We start from the raw sequence: 26,725 nt of genomic DNA, 5'->3' as shown, positions 1-26,725 counted from the left end.
CCTCCCATGTTGTTGCTAGGCCTCATTCACATTTGGGAATGTGGCTGAACAACCAGGTCATGGTCCTTAACAATCAGGGAAGATCATCCAATACACAAAAGGCCCGACAGAGTTCAGTTTTACTCACTCAGCTCTGGCCAAACCAGTGTAACTTACTGTCATTGCAGTGCTACTCAAACCCATCATTGGAATCGCCAGAAAAGTGTGTCCAATTATTGTTGGGCTCACTGTCAGTGTTTCTGGTTCAGTAGGGGAGGAAGCAAGAGTGTGCATTTTTTTTAAAGATTGATTTATTTATTTGAAAGTCAGAGTTACACAGAGACAGGAGAAGCAGAGAGAGAGAGAGAGAGAGAGAATCTTCCATTCACTGGTTCACTCTCCAGTTGGTTGCAATGGCTGGAGCTAGGCTTATCTGAAGCCAGGAGTCAGGAGCTTTTTTTGGGTCTCCCACGTGGGTGCAGGGGCTCAAGGACTGGAGCCATTTTCTACTGCTTTCCCAGTCCACAGCAGAGAGCTACATTGGAAGTGGAACAGCTGGGACTTAAACTGGTGCCTATATGGGTTGCTGGCATTGCAGGCTGTAGCTTTACCCACTACACCACAGCACCAGCTGCAAGGGTGTACATTTCTAGCAAGTTTCCAGGTGATCTTGATATTGCTGGGATCACACTTTGAGAACCAAAGCCCAGAGTGACTTCAATGCACTAAACTCAATTGGTCAGAGGGAGTGAAATGAATTCTAATTATAGTTTCTGGTTGTTCAATAAGACCTCAGTGGGGGTGTTAAGCTACTATAACAAAGTGCCATGGGTTAGGAGGCTCATAAACAACAGAAAAGTATTTTTTACAGTTATAGAGGCTGGAAGTTCCAGATCTGGTGCTTGCATGGTCAGTTCTAGTTAGGGCCCTTTGCTGGGACCAACTTCCACATGGCAGAAAGGTGTCCAGAGTTCTCTGAGAACCCTTTTGTAACAACTTCACCCCCATGACCTAATCGCTCCTCCAAAACCCCACCTCCACATGACATCACTTTGAGGATTAATTAAGATTTCAGCCTATGAGCTTTTGGGTGGGACACAGACATACAGTTCCATTGCAGGGGAGAAACCCGGAGTCAAATGTTAGTGTATGCACAAATCCATAGTTGCTCTAGTGAGTCAATGCTCATACCTACAGAAAATGCTATTACTAGATTAAAAGATTAAGACGCTCAGGAATGTCTCTAAAGTAATCCTGTGCAGCCACACAGGGAAGAGCATCTGCCACCTTTGCATCATAGGAGTTTTGTTTCTGTAGATTTCTGTGCGTCATGCATAACTCTGGCTCTGCACTGGGGTGATCTCGAGTGAAACAATACCTTCCTCAGGTTGAGAGAGAATCATGCAGCAGCTTCTGGAATGAGTAAATGATGAGTCAATTAAGCACGATTTTAACACCAACTTAAGCCAAGGTCAACAGAGAAATATTCTTGCACTCATGAACTTTTCTTGCTTCTCTCTGGAACTTTACTTCCTTTGCATACAACCCTACTGTCTTCCTAGAAAGGGGAATGAGAGAGGGCTTAACTTTGGATTCTGACAAAGATTCTGGGCTTCTAAGTTCAAACACTAAGGAGACCTATATGCATACAAGGTGCAAAAGAAGAAACTGAATTTGGAAAACTGCTGGGGTTTTGGAAACTGTAAACAAAGCTCAGAGTACTTGGACGTCCCAGTTAAACGGCTCTTAAGCAAAGATAGAGGTGAGAGTTGCTGACTCCTTCCTGTTGGCCATGATACCTGGGAAAACTGGAACCCACCTCCAAAGGTCTGTTTTCTAGTGTTGGAAAAGGCGGCCCTGGATATGACGGGGAGGTGATCACCATTCATAATCCCTCTGTCACTTGTGTGAAAGTGAGGTGCCAGTGAGTTGTGGCCTGACCAGTCACTCCATTTTGTCCCTGGATGTCCTCCAGTCACTCTGTCTTATCCCTGGGTGTCCTCTAACCAGCCACACAACTTTTATCTACTCAAAAACTAATCTTGTAAGAATGTTATCTGTGAGGTTTGTTTATATTAAGTGCTGGGAAACGTGTTTGATGCCTCTTGAGATAAGCATAACATTGCTTGTTCTAGCTTCTGTAACAAATGCTTGGCTTTGTAATTAACGTCCAACAAGATGTGGTTTTTGCCTTTGTAAGCTTACCCCTGAGCCAATCAGGGTTGCATGATTTGAAGAGCACATGCCCTCATGCAGCCGCTGGCTTTCAGAAAGACTCCAAAATTCGGCCCTGAGACTTTGCTGTCTTCTGTAACTTTCTGTTCCGAATATAACAAAAGAATTTGGCTTAAACTATTTGAGCCAAGGGAGAAGCTGTCAAAAGTAGAGCTGTGAACCATTTTAAGCAGCAAAAGGACAACTCCTATCAAGTTTGGTTCAGGAAACCAGGGCAGAGCCTCTATCTGAAGCAAAAAGAAAAGAGCTATCATGCAGGAATGCTGGAGAAAGAGGGCGAAGGGTAGGCAAAGGGTAGGGGGCTCTTTGTTCCACGGAGAGGGAAGAATAGAGAAGGATTAAGGGTCAAGCAGGGAATGAGACCGAGGATCCCTTAACAAAAGAAGAGGAGCCAATCCTCCATCCTCATCTATATCCTGAACATTCTGAAGCCTGGCTTGGCCTGCAGGAAACCAAGGCTACTTCTTTCAAACTGAACAGAGAAGTTGCAAGAACTGTACCTAGAACTCCTCAAAAGAAATTCTTTACCAGGATTTAACACTTTAGAATTCTCTATTGATCTGCCCATCTACACACACACACACACACAATACAAATAATTTTCTCCAGAACCATTGGTGGTGGGCGGCACTGTGGAGTAGTAGGTTATTCTCTACCGGGAGAGCCAGAATCCCATATAGACACTGGTTCAAGTTCCAGCTGCTCCACTTCCAATCTAGCTCCCTGCTAAAGGCCTGAGAAAGTCGGGAAAGATAGCCCCTGCAACCACAGGAGACCCCAAAGAAGCTCCTGGGATGCTAGTTTCCGATTGGCTCAGCTCTGATCATTGTGGCCATTTGGGGAGTGAACCAGCAGATTGAAGATCTCTGTGTCTCTCCCTCTGTAACTCTACCTCTCAGATAAATAAATAAATCTAAAAGGGAGGGAGGGAGGGAGGAGGAGAGAGAGGGAGGGAGGGAATAATTTGAGGGATGATCACAAATATCAGGGCCCTTTTATCTAGAAATAAACGTGTGCTTTCCCCAAGATAAGAGATATTCATTGTCTTATGTAACCACAGTTCAAGAAACCTAGCGTCATAACCAACCACTATCTAAGCCACAATCCCTGTTCAGATTTCATCCACTGTCCTGACTGACGTCCTTTATACTGAACAATTTTCCTGTCCCAAGATCCCACAGTGTGCATAGCTCTTCTCTTTAGTGTCCATTTAGCCACAGTCTACTTTTTCTGTCTTGATTTTGACGTGTGTGTGTGTGTGTGTTTCTGTACAATTTCCTCAATTCGGTTTGCTCTTGTGTTTCCTCACGATGAGGGTTGAAGTAACACATTTCGGGCAGGAATTCCAGGTAACTGCATGGCAGCTGCGAGGTGTAGGGTGACATTACCTTTGACCCCGTGGTACGGTGGGGTCCGGCAGCTTTCTCCACAGCAAAGGCCACACACGTAAGCAAACACAGGGGTGAAGGAAACTTACCGGCGACTCCCTCGCTACTGTACAGAACCGCGTCCGCAGCGCGTCCCCGGGGTCACGGGGTCAGGAGCTGGAGGTTTCTCTGCGCGGGGACAGAGACTAGGACAGCCGCCAGGGAGGGGGCCGCGGCGGGGACCCACCCTCCTCAGAGGAAACGCACGGCGTTCAGGTACGCGCGGTCCAGGGGGTGGCCAGGACCCCCGCCTTGCGGCTGTGAGGCCAGACCGACCGAGGACACCAAGGACTCTCATCCCTGCCCACGCCGGGCACCGCGAGAACGCGCCCCCGCCGCCCACGGCCGCCCACGGCCGCCCACGGCCGCCCCCAGCCGCTCGCGCCGCCCTCTGAGACCTGGGAGTCCGCGCCTCCCGCTCCGCTTCTCAAGAAAGCTCAGCGGCGCCTGCGCATTGGTCTCCGCGCGCAGCCGCTGTTTGTCCGTTTCCATGGCTACGAAGGCCCAGGAAAGCTCAGCGGCGCCTGCGCATTGGTCTCCGCGCGCAGCCGCTGTTTGTCCGTTTCCATGGCTACGAAGGCCCAGGAAAAGCTCAGCGGCGCCTGCGCATTGGTCGCCGCGCGCAGCCGCTTTGTCCGTTTCCATGGCTACGAAGGCCCAGGAAAGCTCAGCGGCGCCTGCGCACGGGTCTCGGCGCGCAGCCTCTGTTTGCCCGTTTCCATGGCTACGAAGGCACGCGGCGGATCCCAGAGCGAGAGGATGAAGCTCAGGTGTCTCCTGCTGCGGTATTACCCGCCAGGTACGCGGGGCGCTGGCCGCACCCGGGCTCTGGACCGCACAAGGCCGGGGTCTGGGGTGGCGGAACATGCGGGGTCCCGGGGGCCAGCGGCTTCCCGGACCAAGTCAGCTCGGTCCGTCCCAAGTCAGCCCTCGCTCGCTCTCGCTGGGATGCTGGATTCCGTTCTTCCAGACTTTGATATACCCTCCCTTCTTTCTGTCCTTTTTTTTAAAAAAATTATTTTTAAGGAAAATTTAAAACTTTCAAATTACCAGGTTTGGATGCTGTGTCGTTTTAGAGGAGGGGTAGGGGAGAGGAGGCGATGGTGAGGTCGTGAGACATTCTGGAAGGGGATCAGGTCCACGTGGCATGAGCAGGTGCAGGCACGTGGAGTGAAGGAGTGAAGAAGGGACAAATGCGCCCCCACCGGAGCACTTCGTGCGGCTCAGCCCGTCCGTCACCGAGGGCTCCTGCCTGGCAAGCTTTGTGCCCTGGGCGCCCTGGAGCCCAATGAGTTAAAAGTTGTGACGTGGACTGCCCAGCGCTAGCGTTTCAGGGTAAGATACACTCGCCTAGTCCTGGTGTCTCCTAGGTGAGGGCGTGATTGCAGTGCGGTGTGTGAGGGCCGGATGCGGAACTCACTGACCACTTCTCACCGAGCAGTAGATGACTTGTCTGATGGGAGGTTTGGTGAGGCGCCTCGTAGATTTCAGAGGAGCAGGATCATCATGTAGGATCCGTGTGATTCGGATAGCCTCATCAAGGGTGGGACTTGAATGCAACACCGAAAATGCCTCGTTTTCCCAGCAAGGCATCCACCTGCTGCCCCAACATCACCATCAGGCGTCTAGTGGAAATCTCAAGATTCCTGCTGTCTTTGATGATGATTTTATGTCTTTTGGGTGTATATCCAGGAGTGGAATTGCTGACTCCTATGGGAGTATATGAGTTCTGTTTTTATTATTATTATTATTATTTTCTTCAGAAATCGCCATACTGTTTTCCACAGTGGCTGTACTACTCTATAATCCTGTTTGGTTTTGCTTTTGTTGCCAGTGCTGTTATCCAAGAAAATCAGTTTACAGCAATGTGCTGAAATATTCCCCTATGTTTCCTTCCAGCAATTTCATAGTTTCAGGTCTTACATTTAGGTCTTTGATCCATCTTGATTTGATTCCTGTATATGGTGAGATGTAGTGCTCTAATTTTGTCCTACATATGGAGATCCAGTTTTGCCAGCAGCATTTATTAAAAAAAAAAACACTCTAAATGTATGTTCTTGGCTTCTTTGTCAAAAATGAGTTGGCTGTATGTGCATAGATTAATTTCTGGGCTCTCTATTCTGTTCCGTTCATCTATGTGTTGGTTTTATGCTAGTACCATGCTGTTTTAATTATTACAGTTTTGTAGCCAAGAGATACCTGCTCCATTCATGTTTATTGCAGCACTGCACCATAGCCAAGGTATGGGGGCCGGCATTGAGGTGCAGCAGGTAAAAGGGTCACTTATGATGCTGGCATCCCATATGAATAATAGTTCTAGTCCTGGCTGCCTCACTTCCAATCCAGCTCCCTGTAATGCACCAGGAGAGCAGTGGAGGATGGCCAAAATACTTGGGCCCCTGCCACTCACATGAAAGACCTGGATGCGGTCATTTGCAACAAAATGGATGAATCTGGAAAACATCATGCTGAATGAATTAAGCCAGTCACAAAGGGACAAATATCATGTTATCCCTGATCAGTGACAACTAACCAACCACAAAAAAGGAAACCTGTTGAAGTCAAAGGGACACTATGTGAAACAGTGACTTGATCAGTCCTTGTCCTGACTGTTGATGTACAATTTAATACTTTATCCCTTTTAGTATTTTTTTTTCTTCTAGTTAATACTATTGGCTGAACTCTGTAATCAACAGACATTTGTTCTTAGGTGTTGAAATTTAACTGAAAAGTGATCCCTGTTAAATAGAAGATTGGGAATAAGAGAGGGAGGAGATGTACAATTTGGAACATGCTCAATCGGACTTGCCCCAAATGGTGGAGATAGAAATGTGCCAGGGGATTCCAATACAATCCCATCAAGATTGCATGTACCAATGCCATCTCACTAGTTCAAGTGATCAATTTCAGTTCACAATTGATCACACTGATAGGTCTAAGAGTCAAAGGGATCACACAAACAAGACTAGTGTCTGTGAATACTAACTGATAGAATAAAAAAGGGAGAGAGCAATCCAACATGGGAAGTGAGATACACAGCAAACTCATAGAATGGCAGATGTCCTAAACAGCACTCTGGCCTCAGAATCAGCCCTTAAGGCATGCGGATCTGGCTGAAGAGCCCATGAGAGTATTTTAGGCATGGAAAGCCAAGACACTCTGGCAAAAACAAACAAACAAAAAAACCTAAATGAAAGATCTCTGCGAGTGAGATCCCAGTAGAAAGAAGGGGCCATCAAAGAAGGAGGTACCTTTCTCTGAAGGGAGGAGAGAACTTCCACTTTGGCTATGACCCTGTCTAAATAAGATCAAAGTCAGCGAACTCAAGAGGCTTCCATAGCCTTGGAAACTCATGACTAGAGCCTAGGGAGATTACTGACACCATAAACAAGAGTGTCAAATTGTTAAGTCAACAACAGGAGTCACTGTGTACTCACTCCTCATGTGGGATCTCTGTCCTTAATGTGTTGTCCAATGTGAAGTAATGCTGTAACTAGTACTCAAACAGTATTTTACACTTTATGTTCTGTGTGGGTGAAAACTGATGAAATCTTAATATATACTAAACCGATCTGTATATAAAGAGAATTGAAAATGAATCTTGATGTGAATGGAATGGGAGAGGGAGCGGGAGATGGAAGGGGTGTGGATGGGAGGGAAGTTATGGGGGGGAAAAGCCATTGTAATCCGTAAACTGTACTTTGGAAAATTATATTTACTGAATAAAAGTTTAAAAAAAAAGACCTGGATGGAGTTCTAGGCTCCTGGCTTCAGACTTGCCTAGCCTTGGCCTTTGCAGCCATTTGGGGAATGAACCAGTGGATGAAAGACCTCTCTTTTTCTGCAACACTTTCTTTTTTTTTTTTTTTTTTTTTTTTTTTTTTTTAACTTTTATTTAATGAATATAAATTTCCAAAGTACAGCTTATGGATTACAATGGCTTGCCCCCCATAACGTCCCTCCCACCCGCAACCCTCCCCTTTCCCACTCCCTTTCCCCTTCCATTCACATCAAGATTCATTTTCGATTCTCTTTATGTACAGAAGATCAGTTTAGCATACATTAAGTAAAGATTTCAACAGTTTACTCCCACACAGAAACATAAAGTGAAAAATACTATTTGAGTACTAGTTATAGCATTAAATCTCAATGTACAACCCACTAAGGACAAAGATCCTACATGAGGAGTAAGTACACAGTGACTCCTGTTGTTGACTTAACAAATTAACACTCTTGTTTATGGCATCAGTAATCACCCTAGGCTCTTGTCATGAGTTTCCAAGGCTATGGAAGCCCCCTGAGTTCACTGACTCTGATCATATTTAGACAAGGCCAGGGTCAAAGTGGAAGTTCTCTCCTCCCTTCAGAGAAAGGTACCTCCTTCTTTGATGACCCGTTCTTTCCACTGGGATCTCACTCGTGGAGATCTTCATTTTTTTTCCCCAGAGTGTCTTGGCTTTCCATGCCTGAAATACTCTCATGGGCTTTTCAGCTTGATCCGCATGCCTTAAGGGCTGATTCTGAGGCCAGAGTGCTGTTTAGGACATCTGCCATTCTATGGGTCTGCTGTGTATCTCACTTCCCATGTTGGATCATTCTCTCCCTTTTTGATTCTATCAGCTAGTATTTGCAGACACTATTCTTGTTTATGTGATCCCTTTGGTTCTTAGTCCTATCATTATGATCAATTGTGCACAGAAATTGATCACTGGGACTAGTGAGATGGCATTGGTACATGCCACCTTGATGGGATTGAATTGGAATCTCCTGGTATGTTTCTAACTCTACCGTTTGAGGTAAGTCAGCTTGAGCATGTCCCAAATTTCTGCAACACTTTCAAAAAAGTATATAAATCTTTAAAAAAATTAAATAGCCAAGATATGGAATCAACCAAGGTGTCCAGCATCAAATGAACAGATAAAGAAAATATGATATAAATATATATATGATATAAAATATATATACACACAATGGAATACTGTTCACCCATAAAAAGATTAAAGTCCCATCATTTGTAACAAAATGAATGAAACTAGAGGACATCATGTTAAGTCAAATAAGTCAGCCATACACAGAAAAAAAGGACCATATGTTCTCCCTCTTATGTGGGGGCTAAAATTGCCACTCCAATATGAACACAGAATGCTGATTATTAGAGGCTTTAGAAAAGTGGGAGGGATACAGGGAGTTTGGATTAAAATATGGTAAATTGGGTTTGGTTTATGGGTTGTGACAAATATACTAATGTTAATGATAAGGGAATCAGGGTGTGGGGTATACTAGAAGAATTTTACAAGTGTGCATTTTTTGTTTGTAAATTTAAAACTATTCTGAAATAAAACGTTAAAAAAGATTCCTCCTGTACATCCCAACCTTGTCCTGCTGTTTCCTCCGACTGTGTCCTATTTGGATATTGTATCACCACCCATCCAGTTTTTCTGACAGAAACCTAATGGTCATGTTTATTTCTCCATCATGTTCAGTCACCATTTCCCTCTGCACTGCCTTATACCAGCCCATCAGTGACTGCTCTCAGCTCTGCTTCTCCGGCATGTCCTGACTCCATCAGGCCATCCCTTTGTCTACGGCACAGGTTCCTTGACCCAGCATTGCCTCCAGCTATCACCCTAGTCCAAGCCTCTACCCCAGCACAGTCACTCTTGCTGGGCTACCTCATTGGCTTGTCAACTGGATTCCTAGTTTTCAGCCACATGACCTCAATCTGTCTGCCAGTAGCAGGATCAGGAGCTGAATTCAACTTCTTCATTAGTTTCCTATCATGTTGATAATGAAATCATACTGCAGGCTTGGCCTGGTCTGTTTATTTCTAGAATTTCACTCTTCTACTCTCCTTGGACATCATTGTCTTCAGCTGTTCTTCCAAGACTTCAGCGAAATCCTTTCACTCATTGTTTCCTTTTCTGGACTCAGCTTCCCTTGGACCTTGGAATGGACAGCCTCTTTTCTTCATTTGACTTCTGTGCCAACTATTCTTCCCCCTAGGGAGACTTTTCTTTACCATCTGCTTCAAGTATCCCCCACTGATTTTATTCTTTTTTTTTTTTTTTTGCTTTGATGCTCCACTTATTGTTTACATTCTCAATGTCTACTCCTTTCCCACAGAATGGAAACTCCAGGAGAATCAACATCTTTTCTCTTTTCTTCACTGCTGTATCTTTAGGTCCTAGAAGAAAAAAATCCCAGGACTTAGCAAATATTCAATATATGAGTGAATGTGTGAGTAAATGAATGTGAGTGATGAAAGAGGTCAATCCAGGCATGGAAATTATTGAGAATCAATGTTTAATCTTCTAAAGATTTTGTCTGAGAGAGTCTGGGCAGCAGCTTTCTCCAATGAGTTAACATTTGTAGACAAGATATTCACTTTATCTTTATTAAAATTCCAATTAACATAGCATGAAAACGCTCTAGATATGACAGATAGGGACTAGTAAATCTTAATTTGAGATTAGTAGCCTGTTCTTTCTTTTTTTAAAGATTTATTTATTTATTTGCAAGGTAGAGTTACAGAGAGGAAGAGGCAGAAAGAGAGAGGTCTTCCATCTGATGGTTCAACTCCCCAGATGGCTGTAATGGCTGGAGCTGAGCCGATCTGAAGCCAGGAGCCAGGAGCTTTTTCCAGGTCTCCCACGTGGTTGCAGGGGCCCAAGGACTTGGAACATCTACTACTTCCTTAGGCCGTAGCAGAGAGCTGGATTGGAGGTGAAGCAGCCGGGACTCGAACTGGCACACATATGGGATGCTAGCTTTGCAGGCAATGGCTTTACCAGCTACATCACAGCACTGTCCTCAGTAGCCTGTTCTTTTTATGTGTTCACAACTCTCTTGCCTATGCTTGCATGCAGGATGGTTCCCATAAATAGTCCTATAAATGAATTCTTTCCTTCATCCCTTGGTTGTAGAGTTTAGGTTAGGAATGTGGGCTCTGGAATCAGCATAACTGAATTTTACTGTATATATATTTTTTTTAGTTTTAGTAGTTTTTAAACTTATTTATGATAGAAAAAGAGAGAGAGAGAGAAGGAAAGAGAGAGAGGTTTTCACTCCAATGCTTCACTCACCAAATGCCTACAACAGCCAAGGCTGGGCCAGGCCAAAGCCAGGATCCCCGAGCTCAATCTGGGTCTCTCATGTGGGTGGCAAGGCCCCAAGTACTTGAGCCATGATTTGCTGCCTCCCAGGACACACATCAGCTGGCAGCTGGATTAGGAGTGGAGCAGGGACTCAAACTTACGCAGTTTATTTGGATCTGCCAAGCTGTCATGTGTAGCCTCAACTCACAGTCCTACTGACCCCTTCCAACTGCTACCCACTTTTCCACTTTCTCTTCTATGAAATCTCCATGAAGGAACACCTTCCCCCATCTCCCTCCTCTTTCCTGTTTGGAACGCACTGCCATCATGTTCCCACTCTTGCTGCTCCACTGAAACTGCCCTTTTCAAGATTCCCAGTGACTTACACATTATTAAATGTCTTAGTCCTCGCTCTTCTTGACTGTTTTTTTTAAAAAATATTTTATTTATTTGAGAGGTAGAGTTACAGACACGCCCCAGATGGCCACAATGGCTGGAGCTGAGCCAATCTGAAGCCAGGAGTCAGGAGCTTCTTCCAGGTCTCCCACGTGGGTGCAGGGACCCAAGGATTTGGGCCATCTTCCACTGCTTTCCTAGGCTATAGCAGAGTGCTGGATTGGAAGAGGACCAGCTGGGACTTGAACTGGTGCCCATATGGGATTCCAGCGCCACAGGAGGAGGCTTAGCCCACTGGACCACAGCACCGGCCCTCTTGACTTTTTGGTAGCATTTGACCCATTTCACATCTCTGCCTTCCTTGCTTCCAGGGCACTACTCCGTTTTGCCTCCTGCCTTATTATAGCTCCTTCTCACTTCTTCCAGAGCTCTCAGTGTTGCAGGCCCCAGAGCTCTGTCTTTGGACTTCTCTCTCTCTCTCTCTTTTTTTTTAATCTATAGTCTCATTTGCTACATGATCTCATCTATTCTCAAGGCTTAAAAAGTCATCCTTGGAGCCCGTGCTGTGGCTTAGTGGTGTTACCGGAGAGAAGGCTGTGGAAGCCGTAGGGTTTTTGTCTTCATGCAAGAAAGAATTCAGGCGTGAGTCAGAGAGCAAAGTGATAAGGCTTTACTGGGGACAGGGCATCCATCAGAACAGAAGGGACAGACAGAAAGCGCCCAGTCGCTCAGACTGGGGGAGAACTAGGTTACATGGTTGAGTGGAGAGAATACACCTGGGCAGGCCTGGCGGGTGGCTCAGCAGAGAGGCAGAGGGCTGAGCCTGCAGTCTGTTTGGACTCCCTAGGTTTTTAAGGGAGTCTGTTTACCCACCTCCCCCTCTCCTCAGGACAAATAATGGAGAGTCCTGGCAGAAGGGTTTGTTGGGTGAAAATTAGCAAATTCCATCCCAGAATTGCTGGTTCCCTGGGGGCAGAATAGGGGGGCTTCCCTTAGGGATACTAAGAAGGTTTTATTGCCCCATGTTATCAGGTAACCCATTTGGTCCTGAGGAGAGAATTCTGCTGGGAGCTTTCCTTGGGGGAAGGGCTGGGACCACCTGGGAGGTTACCAGGGCCTGGGCAGGACTTTGAAGGGCAAGATGCTGGGCTTCTGGAGCTTCCACAGTGGGTTCTGGTCTTTAGGCCTTTCTCATACACACATAGGCTCAATTTCTGACTTCCTAACTAGCAGTGGGTGAATCCACTCCCTGCAGTGTCAGCATCTTGTATGGGCGCTGGTTTGAGACCCAGCTGCTCCACTTCTGATCCAGCTCTCTGCTATGGCCTGGGAAAACAGTAGAAGATGGCACAAGTGCTTGGATCCCTGCACCCATGTGGGAGACCTGGAAGAAGCTCTTGGCTCCTGGCTTTGGCTTGTCCCAGTCCTGGTTGTTGTGGCCTTTTGGGGAGTGAATCAGAGGATGGAAGATCTCTTCCTCTCTCTTTCTCCTTCTCAATGCTTCTGCCTCTCTGTAACTCTGTCTTTAACATAAGTAAATACATCCTTAAAAAAAAGAATAAGAAAACCTGTCTTTAAAAACAAACCAACCAAACACCCATCGTACCTTACACCTTCATTGGGTGTGCGCTGTGCATCTCATATGGGGTTCCTATGATCTTTCCATCATTAACTGCAGTCTCATTTCTCTACTTGCTCACACCAAATTTTTGAACTCAGTCTTTCTGCTCTTTTGCACTTGACATTGAGTCCAATGACAAATCCTGTCAGCTTTACTTGCAAAATATGTAAGCTCTTCTCATTTTTCTGTTACTATTCTGTTGCTAAAACCCCACTTAAGCCTGTTGTCAGCACAGTGGCAGGGTGACTCTGTTAGACCATCATTCTGACCAGGCCATTGTTCTTCTCAGTCCTCCAGTGGCCTTTCATCTCACTGTAAGTAAAGGGGCCATGACCCCAAGGAATTGCAGGATCTACCCTGTTTGGGCCCTCCGACCTTACTGTTTCCTGCTTCTCCATCCAGCAACACCCTTCTTGGCATGGATAGGACAAATGTGCCCCCACTCAGGGTCTCTGCAGTTTCTGTTTTTTATGTCTGGAACAATCTTTCACTGGACATTTGTATAGCTAATTGTTTCTCGGCTCTTTCTTCAAAAGGTGAAGTCTTAGATGACCACCATGTTCCCAAATATGTTCCCAAAATATTTCACAGCCCTTTTACCCGATTTTTTCCCTTTCTTAGGTTATCTCAATCCAACACACCATAATTTTATTTGTTTTTCTTGCTTAGCCTTCCCCACTTGAATAAAAGTTTATGAAGGCAGGGACTTCGCCTATTTTGTTTGTTATTGTGTCTCAAGCACATAGAACAGAACTTGGCGCTTATATGTTTGTTGGATTAGTTTAATGAAATGATGCATGTTAAGTAGAGTGCCTGGAATTCCCCCTGAAAGGTGAATATGTCAGATAAGTGCTCTTGAATGGCTGCTTTAATTCTGCAAGTTAAAGGTTCTCATAACAATCTTAGATTCCAGTAATACTTTGGATTCATGTTTGAAATTATGGCAATAAATGAACTATGGCATTAATTAATAATTGATGATTATCTTATAGTGGGATCACATTACTTCATTTGCTTAGATATTTAATTTCTCAATTCCATTCTTTGGTGAGCCATCTTAAATGCATGTATCCAAGATCCCACTGAACAGCAGGTGAGTGTTTCAATAACATTATCAAAATCAAAATAAGTCACTCACCATGCTCTGATTTCTTCCATGACCCCTTTATCTCTTTTGCTTATATAGAACAATTGTGCTTTGCCTCCTAATCTCCTAATTTTGTCCCTCCCACCTTCTTTTGAATGACATTTAGGTCAGGAGCATTCTCTCATTAGCATTCAGTGAATTATTCTCTCTACGTAAATTCCTGGCAACCTACATGTACATAGCATTGATAAGGCTAACCACATCATGGGGCCTTCTCTTATCGTGGCCCATTCATTAATTCATAAATGCCTCACTTTGGAAAGAGTGGGTGTTGATTACATGCTTTTCAGCTGACTCAGTTATAACAATCTTTATTGTGTATGGTTTTTGTTCTTTGGTTAAGAGAAGAAATCAAACATTGGCTAAACTGATGAATACTCTGGGCATTTTAGAAGATTTTGTTGTTCTGAGTCAAGAATGCTAATACCTTTTGAAATGTAGCCCCTTAGTGCATTCAGAGTTCTGGGGATAGAGGCTTTGTACCTAAGTCTTTTGGGACTTATACCTATTGCAAATAGTTCATGACCAAGAGAAGATGAAAATATGAGAATGTTATGGGAAACTATCACTGAAGAAAGACATGCACTCTGACACCATCTTTGTCTGTGTATATATATATATATATATATATATATATATATATAGCTCAGGTGGTAGAGCATGGGACTCTTAATCCCAGGGTCGTGGGTTTGAGCCCCACGTTGGGCGCCAGATGTTGCTGTGGATTCATTCTGAGAGGAGAAGCGTGGTAGGGACAAGAGGCACGGCGTCACTACACAGACCCCGGGAGTCAAGTGAAAGCAGGCCTGAGGCAAGCAGCCTGCAGACTCATTTATTTCAGCTGCTATAGCTGCTTATATAGCCAAGGCAGCCAATCTGGTCAAGGGGTGGTCTATGCCCTAACCAATCACACCCTGTTGCCAGGCAGTTTCCAAAGCCATCCAATCACAGCCTGTTGCCAGTCAAGCTCTGTTGCCATGTGGTTTCCAAAGCCATCCAATCACAGCCTGTTGCCAGGCAGGCTCCGTTGTCATGTGGTTTAGAAGCCATCCAATCACAGCCTGTTGCCAGGCAGTTTCTGTTGCCAGCAGCCATCTTGGCATGGCCTTCTCATTCCACCACACACACACACACACACACACACACACACGTATATATATGTACACACATATATATTTAAAGATTTATTTATTAAGAAGTGTGCGTGTGTATGTGTTTGTGTGTGTGAGAGAGAGAGAGAGAAAGAAAGAGAGAGAGAGATTGACCATTTGCTTGTTTACTTCCCAAATAGCTGCGACAGGAAGGGCTGGGCTAGGCTGTAACCAGAAATTGGAAATCCTATCCTTTGGGCCAGTTCTGTGTTGTAGTGGGCTAAGCCTTCACCTGCAATGGGCATTCCATATGGGCACCTGTTTGAGTCCTGGCTGCTCCACTTCCGATTCAGCTCTTTGCTATGGCCTGGGAAAACAGTAGAAGATGGCCCAAGTCCTTGGGCCCCTGCACCCCTGAGGGAGACTTAGAAGAAGCTCCTGGCTCCTGGCTTCGGATCAGTGCAGCTCCAGCCATTGTGGTGAATTGGGGAGTGAACCAGCAGATGGAAGACTCATCTCTTTCTGCCTCTCTCTCTCTCTCTCTCTCTCTCTCTGTAACTCTGAAAAAAAAAAGAAATTCTATCCTAGTCCTTGACACAGGTGGCAGAGAGCCAAGCACTTGGGCCATCATCTGCTGGCGTCTCAGGTGCATCAGCTGGATGCAGAGCAGCCAGGACTCAAACTGGCCCTTGGATACGGGCTTCTGGAGTCTCAAGCAGCAACTTAACCTGCTGTGTTCTAATTCTAGCCCTTGTTTATGTTCTTCATAGCACATGTCAGTTCCTCTTGCTCATACTGAAGCTCAGCAATCATGGGAAGTTGAACATCTTGCCTTGAAATTTTGTCATAGTGAATCAGTCAAATGTACATGTTTCAGATTTTGGATTTTTAGAACAACTCGACTCATGTTCAGTAGTCGGATAAAAGGCTTTGAATATTTTTCATTTTATTAAAAATGAGATAATTTTGTTTGCCAATGAAAGTTTTTTTAATGAGATGCAGAGAGCAGAGAAAGAGAGACAAAGAGATAGAGCTCCCTTCCTGAAATGCCCAAAATAGCTGGAGCAGGGCTGGGCCAAACCTTGGTGCTAGGAACTTAATCCAGGTCTCCACATGGATGGCAAAAAACCCAATTACTTTAGCCTTTGCTGCTACATCTGAGGGTCTGTATTAGCAGAAAGCTGGAGTCATGGGTAGAAGACAGGTATCAAATCCAGATACTATGATATGGGACTTTGGCATCTTTACCACTACGCTAAATTCCTGTTTCTGTTTTTAAAATATTAGATTATGTTGTGTGTGCTGTGAAATTCTAATTCTTCCCAGTTTTTCTCTCAGTTACAGATAATTGCATATTCTTTGCTTATATTACTTAGTTATTCAAATAATTGAGTACTTTTCTCAATAATAAACAGTGCATTTATGTACCCTTATTTAATGCAAAAACCTGAAACTGCAAAATGAGACAGAAGCAATGTTTGATGGTATTGATGCCTTGCATCTCTATAGACTTTGTACATTTCAAGTTTATATCTTAGAGAGGTCTCTTAGGTCTCTTAGAGAGGTTCACTCTCCAGTTGGCTGCAATGGCCAGAGCTATGCCGATGCAAAGCCAGGAGCCAGGAGCTTCTTCCAGGTCTCCCACGTGGGTGCAGGGGCCCAAGGACTTGAGCCATCTTCCACCATTTTCCCAGGACATAGCAGAGAGCTGGATTGGAAGTGGAGCAGCCGAGACTAGAACCGGTGCCCATATGGGATGCTGGCACTTCAGGCCAGGGTGTTAACCGCTGCGCCAGAGTGCTGGTCCCTATCCCTGTCAATTTCTTCTTTTTTCTCTATTATTTCCTTACTTTCTTATTATGAAAAAGTAATATTTAGTGATAGACTGATCTTGAGAAATACATTAAGGAAGGCTAAGATCACTGTCATCCCTAAAAGATGCAATAGCCCCTTGAAAAGAGTCATGAAACATGTCCCCAACAGTCTGGGAGAGTGTGTCATTCTTCTCATCTGCTGGTGTTGAGAGTAATTAGTTTCTGTGATCCCTGCCAATCTGATGTGCAAAATGTTATCTGTTATTTTATCTTGTATTTTTTTAACTTTTATTTAATAAATATAAATTTACAAAGTACAGCTTATGGATTACAATGGCTTTATCCCCCTCATAACTTCCCTCCCACCCGCAACCCTCCCATCTCCCGCTCCCTCTCCCATTCCATTCACATCAAGATTCATTTTCAATTACCTTTATATACAGAAGATCAATTTAGTATATATTAAGTAAAGATTTCAACAGTTTGCACCCACACAGAAACATAAAGTGTAAAATACTGTTTGAGTACTAGTTATAGCATTAATTCACATTGGACAACACTTTAGGGACAGAGATCCTACATGAGGAGTAAGTGCACAGTGACTCCTGTTGTTGACTTAACAGTTTGACACTCTTGTTTATGGTGTCAGTAATTTCCCTAGGCTCTTGTCATGAATTGCCAAGGCTATGGAAGCCTTTTGAGTTCACTGACTCTGATCTTATTTAGACAGGGTCATAGTCAAAGTGAAAGTTCTCTCCTCCCTTCAGAGAAAGGTACCTCCTTCTTTGCTGGCCCATTCTTTCCACTGGGATCTCACTCAGAGAGAGCCATCATTTAGGTCATTTTTTTTTCCAGAGTGTCTTGGCTTTCCATGCCTAAAATACTCTCATGGGCTTTTTAGCCATATCCAAATGCCTTAGGGGCTGATTCTGAGGCCAGAGTACTGTTTAGGACGTCTGCCATTCTATGAGTCTGCTGTGTATCCCGCTTCCCATGTTGGATCGTTCTCTCCCTTTTGATTCTATCAGTTAGTATTAGCAGAAACTAGTGTTGTTTATGTGATCCCTTTGACTCTTAGACCTATCAGTGTGATCAATTGTGAACTGAAATTGATCACTTGGACTAGTGAGATGGCATTGGTACATGCCACCTTGATGGGATTGAAGTGGAATCCCTGACACGTTTCTAACTCTACCATTTGGGGTAAGTCTGATTGAGTATGTGCCAAACTGTACATCTCTTCCCTCTCTTATTCCCACTCTTATATTTAACAGAGATCACTTTTCAGTTAAATTTAAACACCTAAGAATAATTGTGTGTTAATTACAGAGTTCAACCAATAGTACTAAGTAGAACAAAAAAAATACTAAAAGGGATAAAGTATTAAATTGTACATCAACAGTCAGGACAAGGAATGGTCAAGTCACTGTTTCTCATAGTGTCCATTTCATGTCAACAGGTTTCCTTTTTGGCGCTCAGTTAGAACATATGATATTTGTCCCTTTGGGACTGGCTTATTTATTCAGCATGATGTTTTCCAGATTCCTTCTTTTTGTTTCAAATGACTGGATTTCATTTTTTTTTACTGCTGTATAGTATTCTATAGAGTACATATCCCATAATTTCTTTATCCAGTCTACTGTTGATGGGCATTTGGGTTGGTTCCAGGTCTTAGCTATTGTGAATTGAGCTGTAATAACATTGAGATGCAGACAGCTTGTTTGTTTGCCAATTTAATTTCCTTTGGGTAAACTCCAAGGAGTGGGATGGCTGGGTTGAATGGTAGGGTTATATTCAGGTTTCTGAGGAATCTCCAGACTGGCTTCCATAGTGGCTTAACCAGTTTGCATTCCCACCAACAGTGGGTTAGTGTCCCTTTTTCCCCACCTCCTCACCAGCATCTGTTGTTGGTAGATTTCTGTATGTGAGCCATTCTAACCAGGGTGAGGTGAAACCTCATTGTGATTTTGATTTGCATTTCCCTGATGGCTAGAGATGCTGAATATTTTTTCATGTATCTGTTGGCCCTTTGGATTTCCTCTTTTGAAAAATATCTATTGAGGTCCTTGGCCCATCTCTTAACTGGTTGTTTGTTTTGTTGTTGTGGAGTTTCTCGATCTCTTTGTAGATTCTGGTTATTAAAGGGATACAAATTGGGAAGGAAGAAGTCAAACTATCCCTCTTTGCAGATGATATGATTCCTTATTTAGAGGTTCCAAAGAATTCTGCTAAGAGACTATTGGAACTCATAGAAGAGTTTGGCAAAGTAGCAGGATATAAAATCATTGCACCAAAATCAATAGCCTTTGTATACACAGGCAATGACACAGCTGAGAAAGAACTTCTAAGATCAATCCCATTCACAATAGACACAAAAACAATCAAATAACTTGGAATAAACTTAACCAAGGACATCAAAGATCTCTACAATGACAATTACAAAATCTTAAAGAAAGAAATAGAAGAGGATACCAAAAAATGGAAAACTCTTCCATGCTCATGGATTGGAAGAATCAATATCATCAAAATATCCATTCTCCCAAAAGCAATTTATAGATTCAATGCGATACCAATCAAAATACCAAAGACATTCTTCTCAGATCTGGAAAAAATGATGCTGAAATTCATGCGGAGACACAGGAGACCTCAAATAGCTGAAACAATTTTGTACAACAAAAACAAAGCCAGAGGCATGATAATACCAGATTTCAAGACATACTACAGGGTGGTTCTAATCAAAACAGCATCAGACAGCATACTATAGGGCAGTTGTAATCATAACTGGTACAGAAACAGATGAATAGACCAATGGAACAGAATAGAAACACCAGAAATCAATCCAAACATCTACAGCCAACTTATATTTGATCAAGGATCTAAAACCAATGCCTGGAGCCTGGACAGTCTATTCAATAAATGGTGCTGGGAAAACTCAATTTCCACGTGCAGAAGCATGAAGCAAGACCCCTACCTTACACCTTACACAAAAATCCACTCAACATGGATTAAAAGACCTAAATCTATGACCTGACACCATCAAATTATTAGAGAACATTGGAGAAACCCTGCAAGATATAGGTACTGGCAAAGACCTCTTGGAAAAGACCTCGGAACACAGGCAGTCAAAGCCAAAATTAGCAATGGGGATTGCATCAAATTGAGAAGTTTCTGTACTGCAAAAGAAACAGTAAGGAAAGTGAAGAGGCAACTGACAGAATGGGAAAAAATATTTGCAAACTATGCAACATTATTATCTTGTATTTTTTAAAATCAGTGAAGTTAAGAACTCTTTATTTAGGTGTGTTTATTTTTCATTATGTTTCTGTGCAGTTGGTTTATGCTTTTTCTTCATATTTCTTTTTAAAATCAGTTTCAGAGTTCTTCCTATTAAGTTCTCTGGCTTTGTATTTAAATATTTTTGGTGGATCATCATTTTTAACTTTGTCAGATTTTTTTCACTGTGTAGAAGCTTAACATTTATTTCAGACAAATATGTCAGTTTTTTTTTCTTTTTTGGCTGTTGAATTTCACATCATGCTTAAAAGCTATTATAGAGGCTGGTGTGGTACCACAGATTAAACGTCCTCCTGCCAGGATGGCATCCTATATGCATACCTATTCACGTCCTAGCTGCTTTGCTTCTGATCCAGCTCCTCCTTATGTACCTGGGAGGGTAGCAGAAGATGGCCCAGGTATTTGGGCCCCTGCCACCCACATGGGAGACTGGATGAAGTTCCAGTCTCCTAACTTCAGTATGGTCCACTTCTGGTCATTGTGGCCATGTGGGAGTGAACCAGTGGATGCTGCTTTCTCAGATGCATTAGCAGGAAGCTGGATTGGAAGTGTAGCAGCCAGGACTAGAACTAGTGATCATATAGGATGCTGGCATTGCAGGCAGAAGCTTAACCCACTATACCACAATGCTGCCCATGTTCAGTGTTCTTTGAAAATTATATACAATGATTTTTATAGCATTTCCTATTTTCACTTGATCTGAAATACTGCTGAGATGAAATTTTTTTTTCAAATCATAGTCAAAGGCAGTGATTCCAAAGTCTGGGGGACCCCTGGTGCTCTTGAACCTTTTCAATGGAGCCTTGAAATGGAATTTATCTTAATACTAAAATGATGTTGTTTAGGTTGTTGTTATATTGACGTTTGTACAGATGGTGCAAAAGCAATGGAAAGTGAAAGTGCTTAGGCATTACCACAAGTCCAGCAGTGACAAAAAACTCCAACTGTGGTTTGCATTCTCCTCAGCTATGTTCTCCCAAAAGGAAAAACATAACTTAAGATTGTTATTGAGGAGGCAGCAAAAACATAGTAATAAAGTGGAATGGTGATAAACTTGTGCAAATGCATGCACTTTGAACATTTGTAGTGATGAAGTGAGGAGTATTCATTAACCGTTTGTGCAGTGCAGTGGAGTTTGACAGTTGTCTTGAATAAGACACTTACGTGCTTGCTTGAGTTGTGGAATGAACTACCTGTTTTATTCATGGAAGACTGCTTTTTTTTTTTTTTTTGACAGGCAGAGTGGACAGTGAGAGAGAGAGAGAGAGAGAGAGAGAGAGAAAGGTCTTCCTTTTGCCGTTGGTTCACCCTCCAATGGCCGCCGCTGCAGCCGGTGCACCGCGCTGATCCGATGGCAGGAGCCAGGAGCCAGGTGCTTTTCCTGGTCTCCCATGGGGTGCAGGGCCCAAGCACCTGGGCCATCCTCCACTGCACTCCCTGGCCATAGCAGAGAGCTGGCCTGGAAGAGGGGCAACCGGGACAGAATCCGGCGCCCCAACCGGGACTAGAACCCGGTGTGCCGGCGCCGCAAGGTGGAGGATTAGCCTATTGAGCCACGGCGCCGGCTCGGAAGACTGCTTTTACCTGAAAGATACACACTATTTTCAGACTTGGGAATTTCGCCAATATTTTCTTGAAAATGAACAAAGTGAGCCTGAAAGTTTCAAATATGATTATAACTGTAAGCATCTCTTGCTGGTAGAAAAAGCTCAAAATTTGAGGCAAAAATTAGAATGTCGGAAAATTTGTTTACCATCATTTCATTTCTCAGTTTACAAAAGTAAAAGTTTTCTGAGAATAGTGATTGGAAGTCATATTAACCAGTGTGATATTTAGATATTACCATGTAAAGCATGCCAGCATTTAGAAGACATGCATAACCCAATGAATCAATATTTTAAAGTATTAAACATTATAAATCATGCATAGATAAAAGAGCCATTAAAATCTGAGTTAGATCAATGGATTTTAATATAACTATTGCAGAGTTCACTGATATGGTTTCATAGTTTACCATGCAACCAGTCTTTTTTTTTCCCCCAAATTTTTATATTTGAAAGGCATTGTGAAATGGGGAGAGGGAAAGGGAAAGGAAGAGGGAGAGGGAGAGGGATATGGAGAATGAGTAGAGGAAGATGGAGGAGAGGGAGACAGAGATATCTTCTAGCTGCTGTTTCACTTCCCAAATGGCTACAACAGCTGGGGCTGGGCTAGACTGAACCTAGGAGCCCAGAACTCCATCTGAGTCTCCCACATGGGTGACAGGGCCATCTTCTTCTGCTTTCCCAGGCTTATTAGCAGGGAGCTAGATCAGAAGTGGAGCAGCCTGGACTTGAACTGATACTCTGATATGGCATATCAGTATTGTAAGCAGTGGCTTAATCCGTTGTACTACAATGCTAGACTCAATACAGTTAATCTGTAAGAAAATGTTTGTTGAGTTTTAATGTGGTATCAAAGAAATACTTCCATAGCTATTGGAAAAGATGATTAAATTATTCCTGTATTTTTCCAGTTGTGTTACTGTGCTTGACCATATTGTGTTCATCCAGAACAACATGTAGCAATAACTTCAATGCAGAATCAGAGATGAGAATCCAGATTTCCTCAGTTAAGTCAGATATTAAAGACATACAAAGGGGCTGGTGCTGTGGCGCAGCAGGTTCAAGCCCTGGCCTGAAGCACCTGCATCCCATATAGGCGCCGGATGTAGTCCTGGATGCTCTTCTGATCCAGCTCTCTGCTATGGCCTGGGAAAGCAGTAGAAAATGGCCCAAGTCCTTGGGCCCCTGCACCCGGGTGGTGGGAGACCTGGAAGAAGCTCCTGTCTCCTGGTGTTGGATTGGTGCAGCTCCGGCTGTTGCAGCCATCTGTGGAGTGAACAGTGGATGGAAGACCTTTCTCTCTGTCTCTAGCTCTCTCTGTAATTCTGTCTTTTAAATAAATAAAATAAATTAAAAAAAGGCATACACAAAAATATTAAACAGTGCTATTCATAATTTTTTGTAAGACAGTTGTTTTTATAGATGTATGCTATATATGGCCACATGGCATGAGTGTATTATAAAACTATTTAATAAATATTTTAAAATTTTCAATTTTTTAATATGAAAGATACTGTAAAAATAAAACTTTTTGTCACCCTCAATAATTATCAAAAGTGTAAAGTGGTCTTAAGGCCACAAATGTTGAGTGTAGAAGTGGTACCACAGAGCTCGGATTGTCTCCATAAGCAATAGGACAATCAGGCTGTGTGGCTCTGTTCAGATTTTTTTCTGTCTGTTGTCTTTATATTGTTGAGACTGAGTGTGTTTTACTGACCTGTCTACAGATTCACTAACTCTGTCCTCTGTCACTTATGCTGTTGAGCCCATATATCAAATTTTTAAAATTTAGGTTATTGTATGTTTCAGTTCTTTAATTTCCATTTGGTTTGATTTTAATAGTTTCTATTTATTTCCTGAGATTGTTTTTCATTTGTTTCAAGTGAAGTAGTATGGGATTATACAGGCATTTTTATGACACTTCCTTTAAAATCCATGTTAAATACTGCCAACATCAGGTTCATCTCAGTGTTGGTGTTTGCTGATTGTCTTTTCCTGGTTTTGGTATGATGGGTGATTTTTTATTTGGTTATTATATCAAGAGATTTTTGGCTTGACCTAAGAATTATATTTTAGGTATCACTTTGTTTAGATTTAGCATATAGGTTCTAGCCTACCTTTGTGGGCTTTAATCCCTTGCAGTATTATTCTACTCTGCTTTGTTTTTCTCATGCTGGTACAGTGTCTGGGAGTAAAGTCTACTTCCTTTGCTTGTCTTCTGTTCCTGGGTGACCTTCTGAGATACCCCCTGATCTGGTTATGGCATTGGTGGGAAGTTGGGGAAACAGTTGCTTTGGTGCCTGTTTGTAGAGTAGGGTCTGGGGCATCCCAAGTGTTTTTTATTTTTTATATTTTAATATTTATTTTATTCAATTGAAAAGCAGAGTTAAAGAGGAAAATGGAGAGATGGATGAAGAGGTCTTCCATCCACTGGTTGCAATGGCTAGGGCTGGGCCAGGCTGAAGCCAGGTGCCAGAAGCTCCATCTGGGTTTCCCACATGGGTAAAGGAGCCCAAGCACTTGGGTCATTTTCTGCTGCTTTCCCAGGTACATAAGCAGGAAGCTGGATTGGAAGTAGAGCAGCTGGGATTTGAACTAGCATCCATCTGGGTTTCCCACATGGGTGCAGGAGCCCAAGCACTTGGATCCTCTTCTGCTGCTTTTCCAGGCACATTAGCAGGGAGCTGCATTAGAAGTGAGGCAGCTGGTATTTGAACCAGCGCCTGTATAGAATGCTGGCATTGTAGGTGGAGGCTTAACCTTCTATACCGTAGCACCAGTCCCCATCCCAAGTGTTCACCATTTCTCATTTGGCAAGTGGAGAAAAAAGTCCACCAATGATCTGGTTATGGAATTGGATGTGGCAGGTCTTAGGACTTTCCTGCTGATACAGTCAGATATAACTGCCTGCTGGTGCCCAGTATATTTGATGGGCTCCAGGAAAGCCCAAGGGTTCTATTGACAAATTGCACTGCCTGCAGTGACCCTAGTTGTGGAGCAGTGTTTAGGCGTCCCCACTGGTTCTTTGTTCATATTTTCTTTTTTCTAGCTTTTTGGTTGCAGTTGGAAAACCGGTGTTCCAGGCTAGATGTTCTTAGGACATGGTTTGGGGGTATAGAAGATGAAAAGAAAGCCCGAGGTGGCTCCATATGGCAGAATAGGGAGGGAGCCCACTGATAGTCTGGGAAAAGATAGTTTAATAAATATGGAGATACTGTAGTCTCAGGGAAGAGTTAGGGAAAAAACTGCATAGGAAACTCTTCTGGAATTAGAGGGACATGGTGGACCTATGTGGAGAGCATGGGTGCCTACAACTCAGGACCCCAGCTGCCGAGTCTATGCACCAGTGCTGGAAATGGAGGTGAGGCGAAACCGCAGTAGCTTGAGACACTAGCAGAAAAGTGGTAGGAAGAGCCTAGAGGGAACAAGGCTTGAAGCCCCATGGGGGAAAGTACACCAGCCTAACTAGAGGAGAGAAAAAAAAAAGGGACCAGTATCAACACAATTCTCTCTCTCCACTAACCTTACAAAGGTGAGTGAGACAATAGAGCAGGCTGCATTTTGGTCATACATAACAGCTGTGCCAGCTTGGGGCTGTGCCCGCCCTCAACCAGTCAGAAAAATCTGACTGTAGTGGGGAGAAATAACAGGAAACTAAGACCTAGTGAATGTGTGGAGCTTATGAACTGGGACTGTGAAAAAAAAATTAAAGGTGTGTGAGAGGACTCACGGTGTGGCTGAGATGTGAGTAGTCTCAGTGGGAGACGCCACAAATTTGGGCAGCTTTGGCTCCCCAGTGAGAGACATTGTGGGGGTATCGGAGTTTATACTGAGGACTGCACAGATCCATTGTGTGGTCCTTGGAACAGAGCAGACAAATATTATACCCACTGGGGCTAGTGCTCAGGTACTGATTACCATCAAGGAGAAGAGCTCAGCTAAGTGGAATTACTTCCCTTCTGAATAAAAAAAGAAGTGAGAAGATTTACCACGCCAAACCTGGGTGTGTCACCTTTGGCACACCCTTAACCCTGAAGAACTGAACAGAGCTCTCTGGCCACACCTACCACAAGCCTCTAGAGATTCACCAAAAGCAGACAGTCCATTTAATCTAGAGTCATAGTATAAAGAGAAAAGCCACCACAGCAGAAAAAAAAAAAAGAAAAAACCAAAGAATATCTCCACGATGCCAAACAACAAATGCAGAAACTGAGGAAACAAGAACAAGGAAGAAATCATGATGCTCCCAAATGAACATGACACTCTAATACAAGATTATGAAGATGATGAGATAGAAGAAATGCAAGATATGGATTTCAAAAAATTTATGACAAGAACATTTAGAAGTTAACAAAAACAAATGCATGAACTACAGAAATCCATACAGGACAGGACAGAAAATCTCTCCTATGAAAATGAAATCTTAAGGAGGAATCAAAATGAAATGAGGAATTTAGTAGAACATGCAATTGAGATATTGAAGAGAAATCAAAATGAAATGAAGAATTCAATAGAACAAATGAAAAACACATTTGAGAGCCTTAAAAACAGAATGGGTGAAGCAGAAGAGAGAATATCGGACTTAGAAGACAGAGAACAGGAAAATATACAGTCAAACCAAAGAAAAGAAGAGGGAATTAGAAATCTCAAAAATATTGTTAGGAATCTACAGGATACCATTAAAAAACCCAACAATTGGGTTCTAGGAGTTTCTGAAGGCATGGAGAGAGAGAAAGGATTAGAAGGCCTTTTTAGTGAGATACTAGCAGAAAATTTCCCGGGTTTGGAGAAGGAAGGAGACATCCAAGGACAGGAAACACATAGAACCCCCAATAAACATGACCAAAAGAGATCCTCACCATGACATGTTGTAATCAAACTCACCACAGTGAAACATAAAGAAAAGATTCTAAAATGTGCAAGAGAGAAACGTCAGATTACTCTCAGAGGATCTCCAATTAGACTCTCAGCTGACTTCTCAACAGAAACCCTACAGGCTAGGAGGGAATGGCAAGATATAGCC

At 43.3% G+C, this 26,725-nt stretch overlaps 1 protein-coding gene across 1 annotated transcript in view; it reads left to right on the top strand.

The window, feature by feature from the left end:
- The first annotated feature begins 4,283 nt into the window (after positions 1 to 4,283).
- Positions 4,284 to 26,725, top strand: part of DAW1 (dynein assembly factor with WD repeats 1) — a 91,523-nt gene continuing 69,081 nt past the window's right edge. The window contains exon 1 of the mRNA XM_070071497.1: positions 4,284 to 4,440. Within this exon, the coding sequence (XP_069927598.1) occupies positions 4,362 to 4,440 (79 nt within the window). The 5' untranslated portion in view covers positions 4,284 to 4,361. The remainder of the gene's footprint in view (positions 4,441 to 26,725) is intronic.

This window comes from Oryctolagus cuniculus, chromosome 3 (genome assembly GCF_964237555.1).
Source record: "Oryctolagus cuniculus chromosome 3, mOryCun1.1, whole genome shotgun sequence".
Taxonomy (NCBI): domain Eukaryota; kingdom Metazoa; phylum Chordata; class Mammalia; order Lagomorpha; family Leporidae; genus Oryctolagus; species Oryctolagus cuniculus.
The sequence above is the reverse complement of the archived record's forward strand: the minus strand, read 5'-3'. Positions and strand labels throughout refer to the sequence as shown.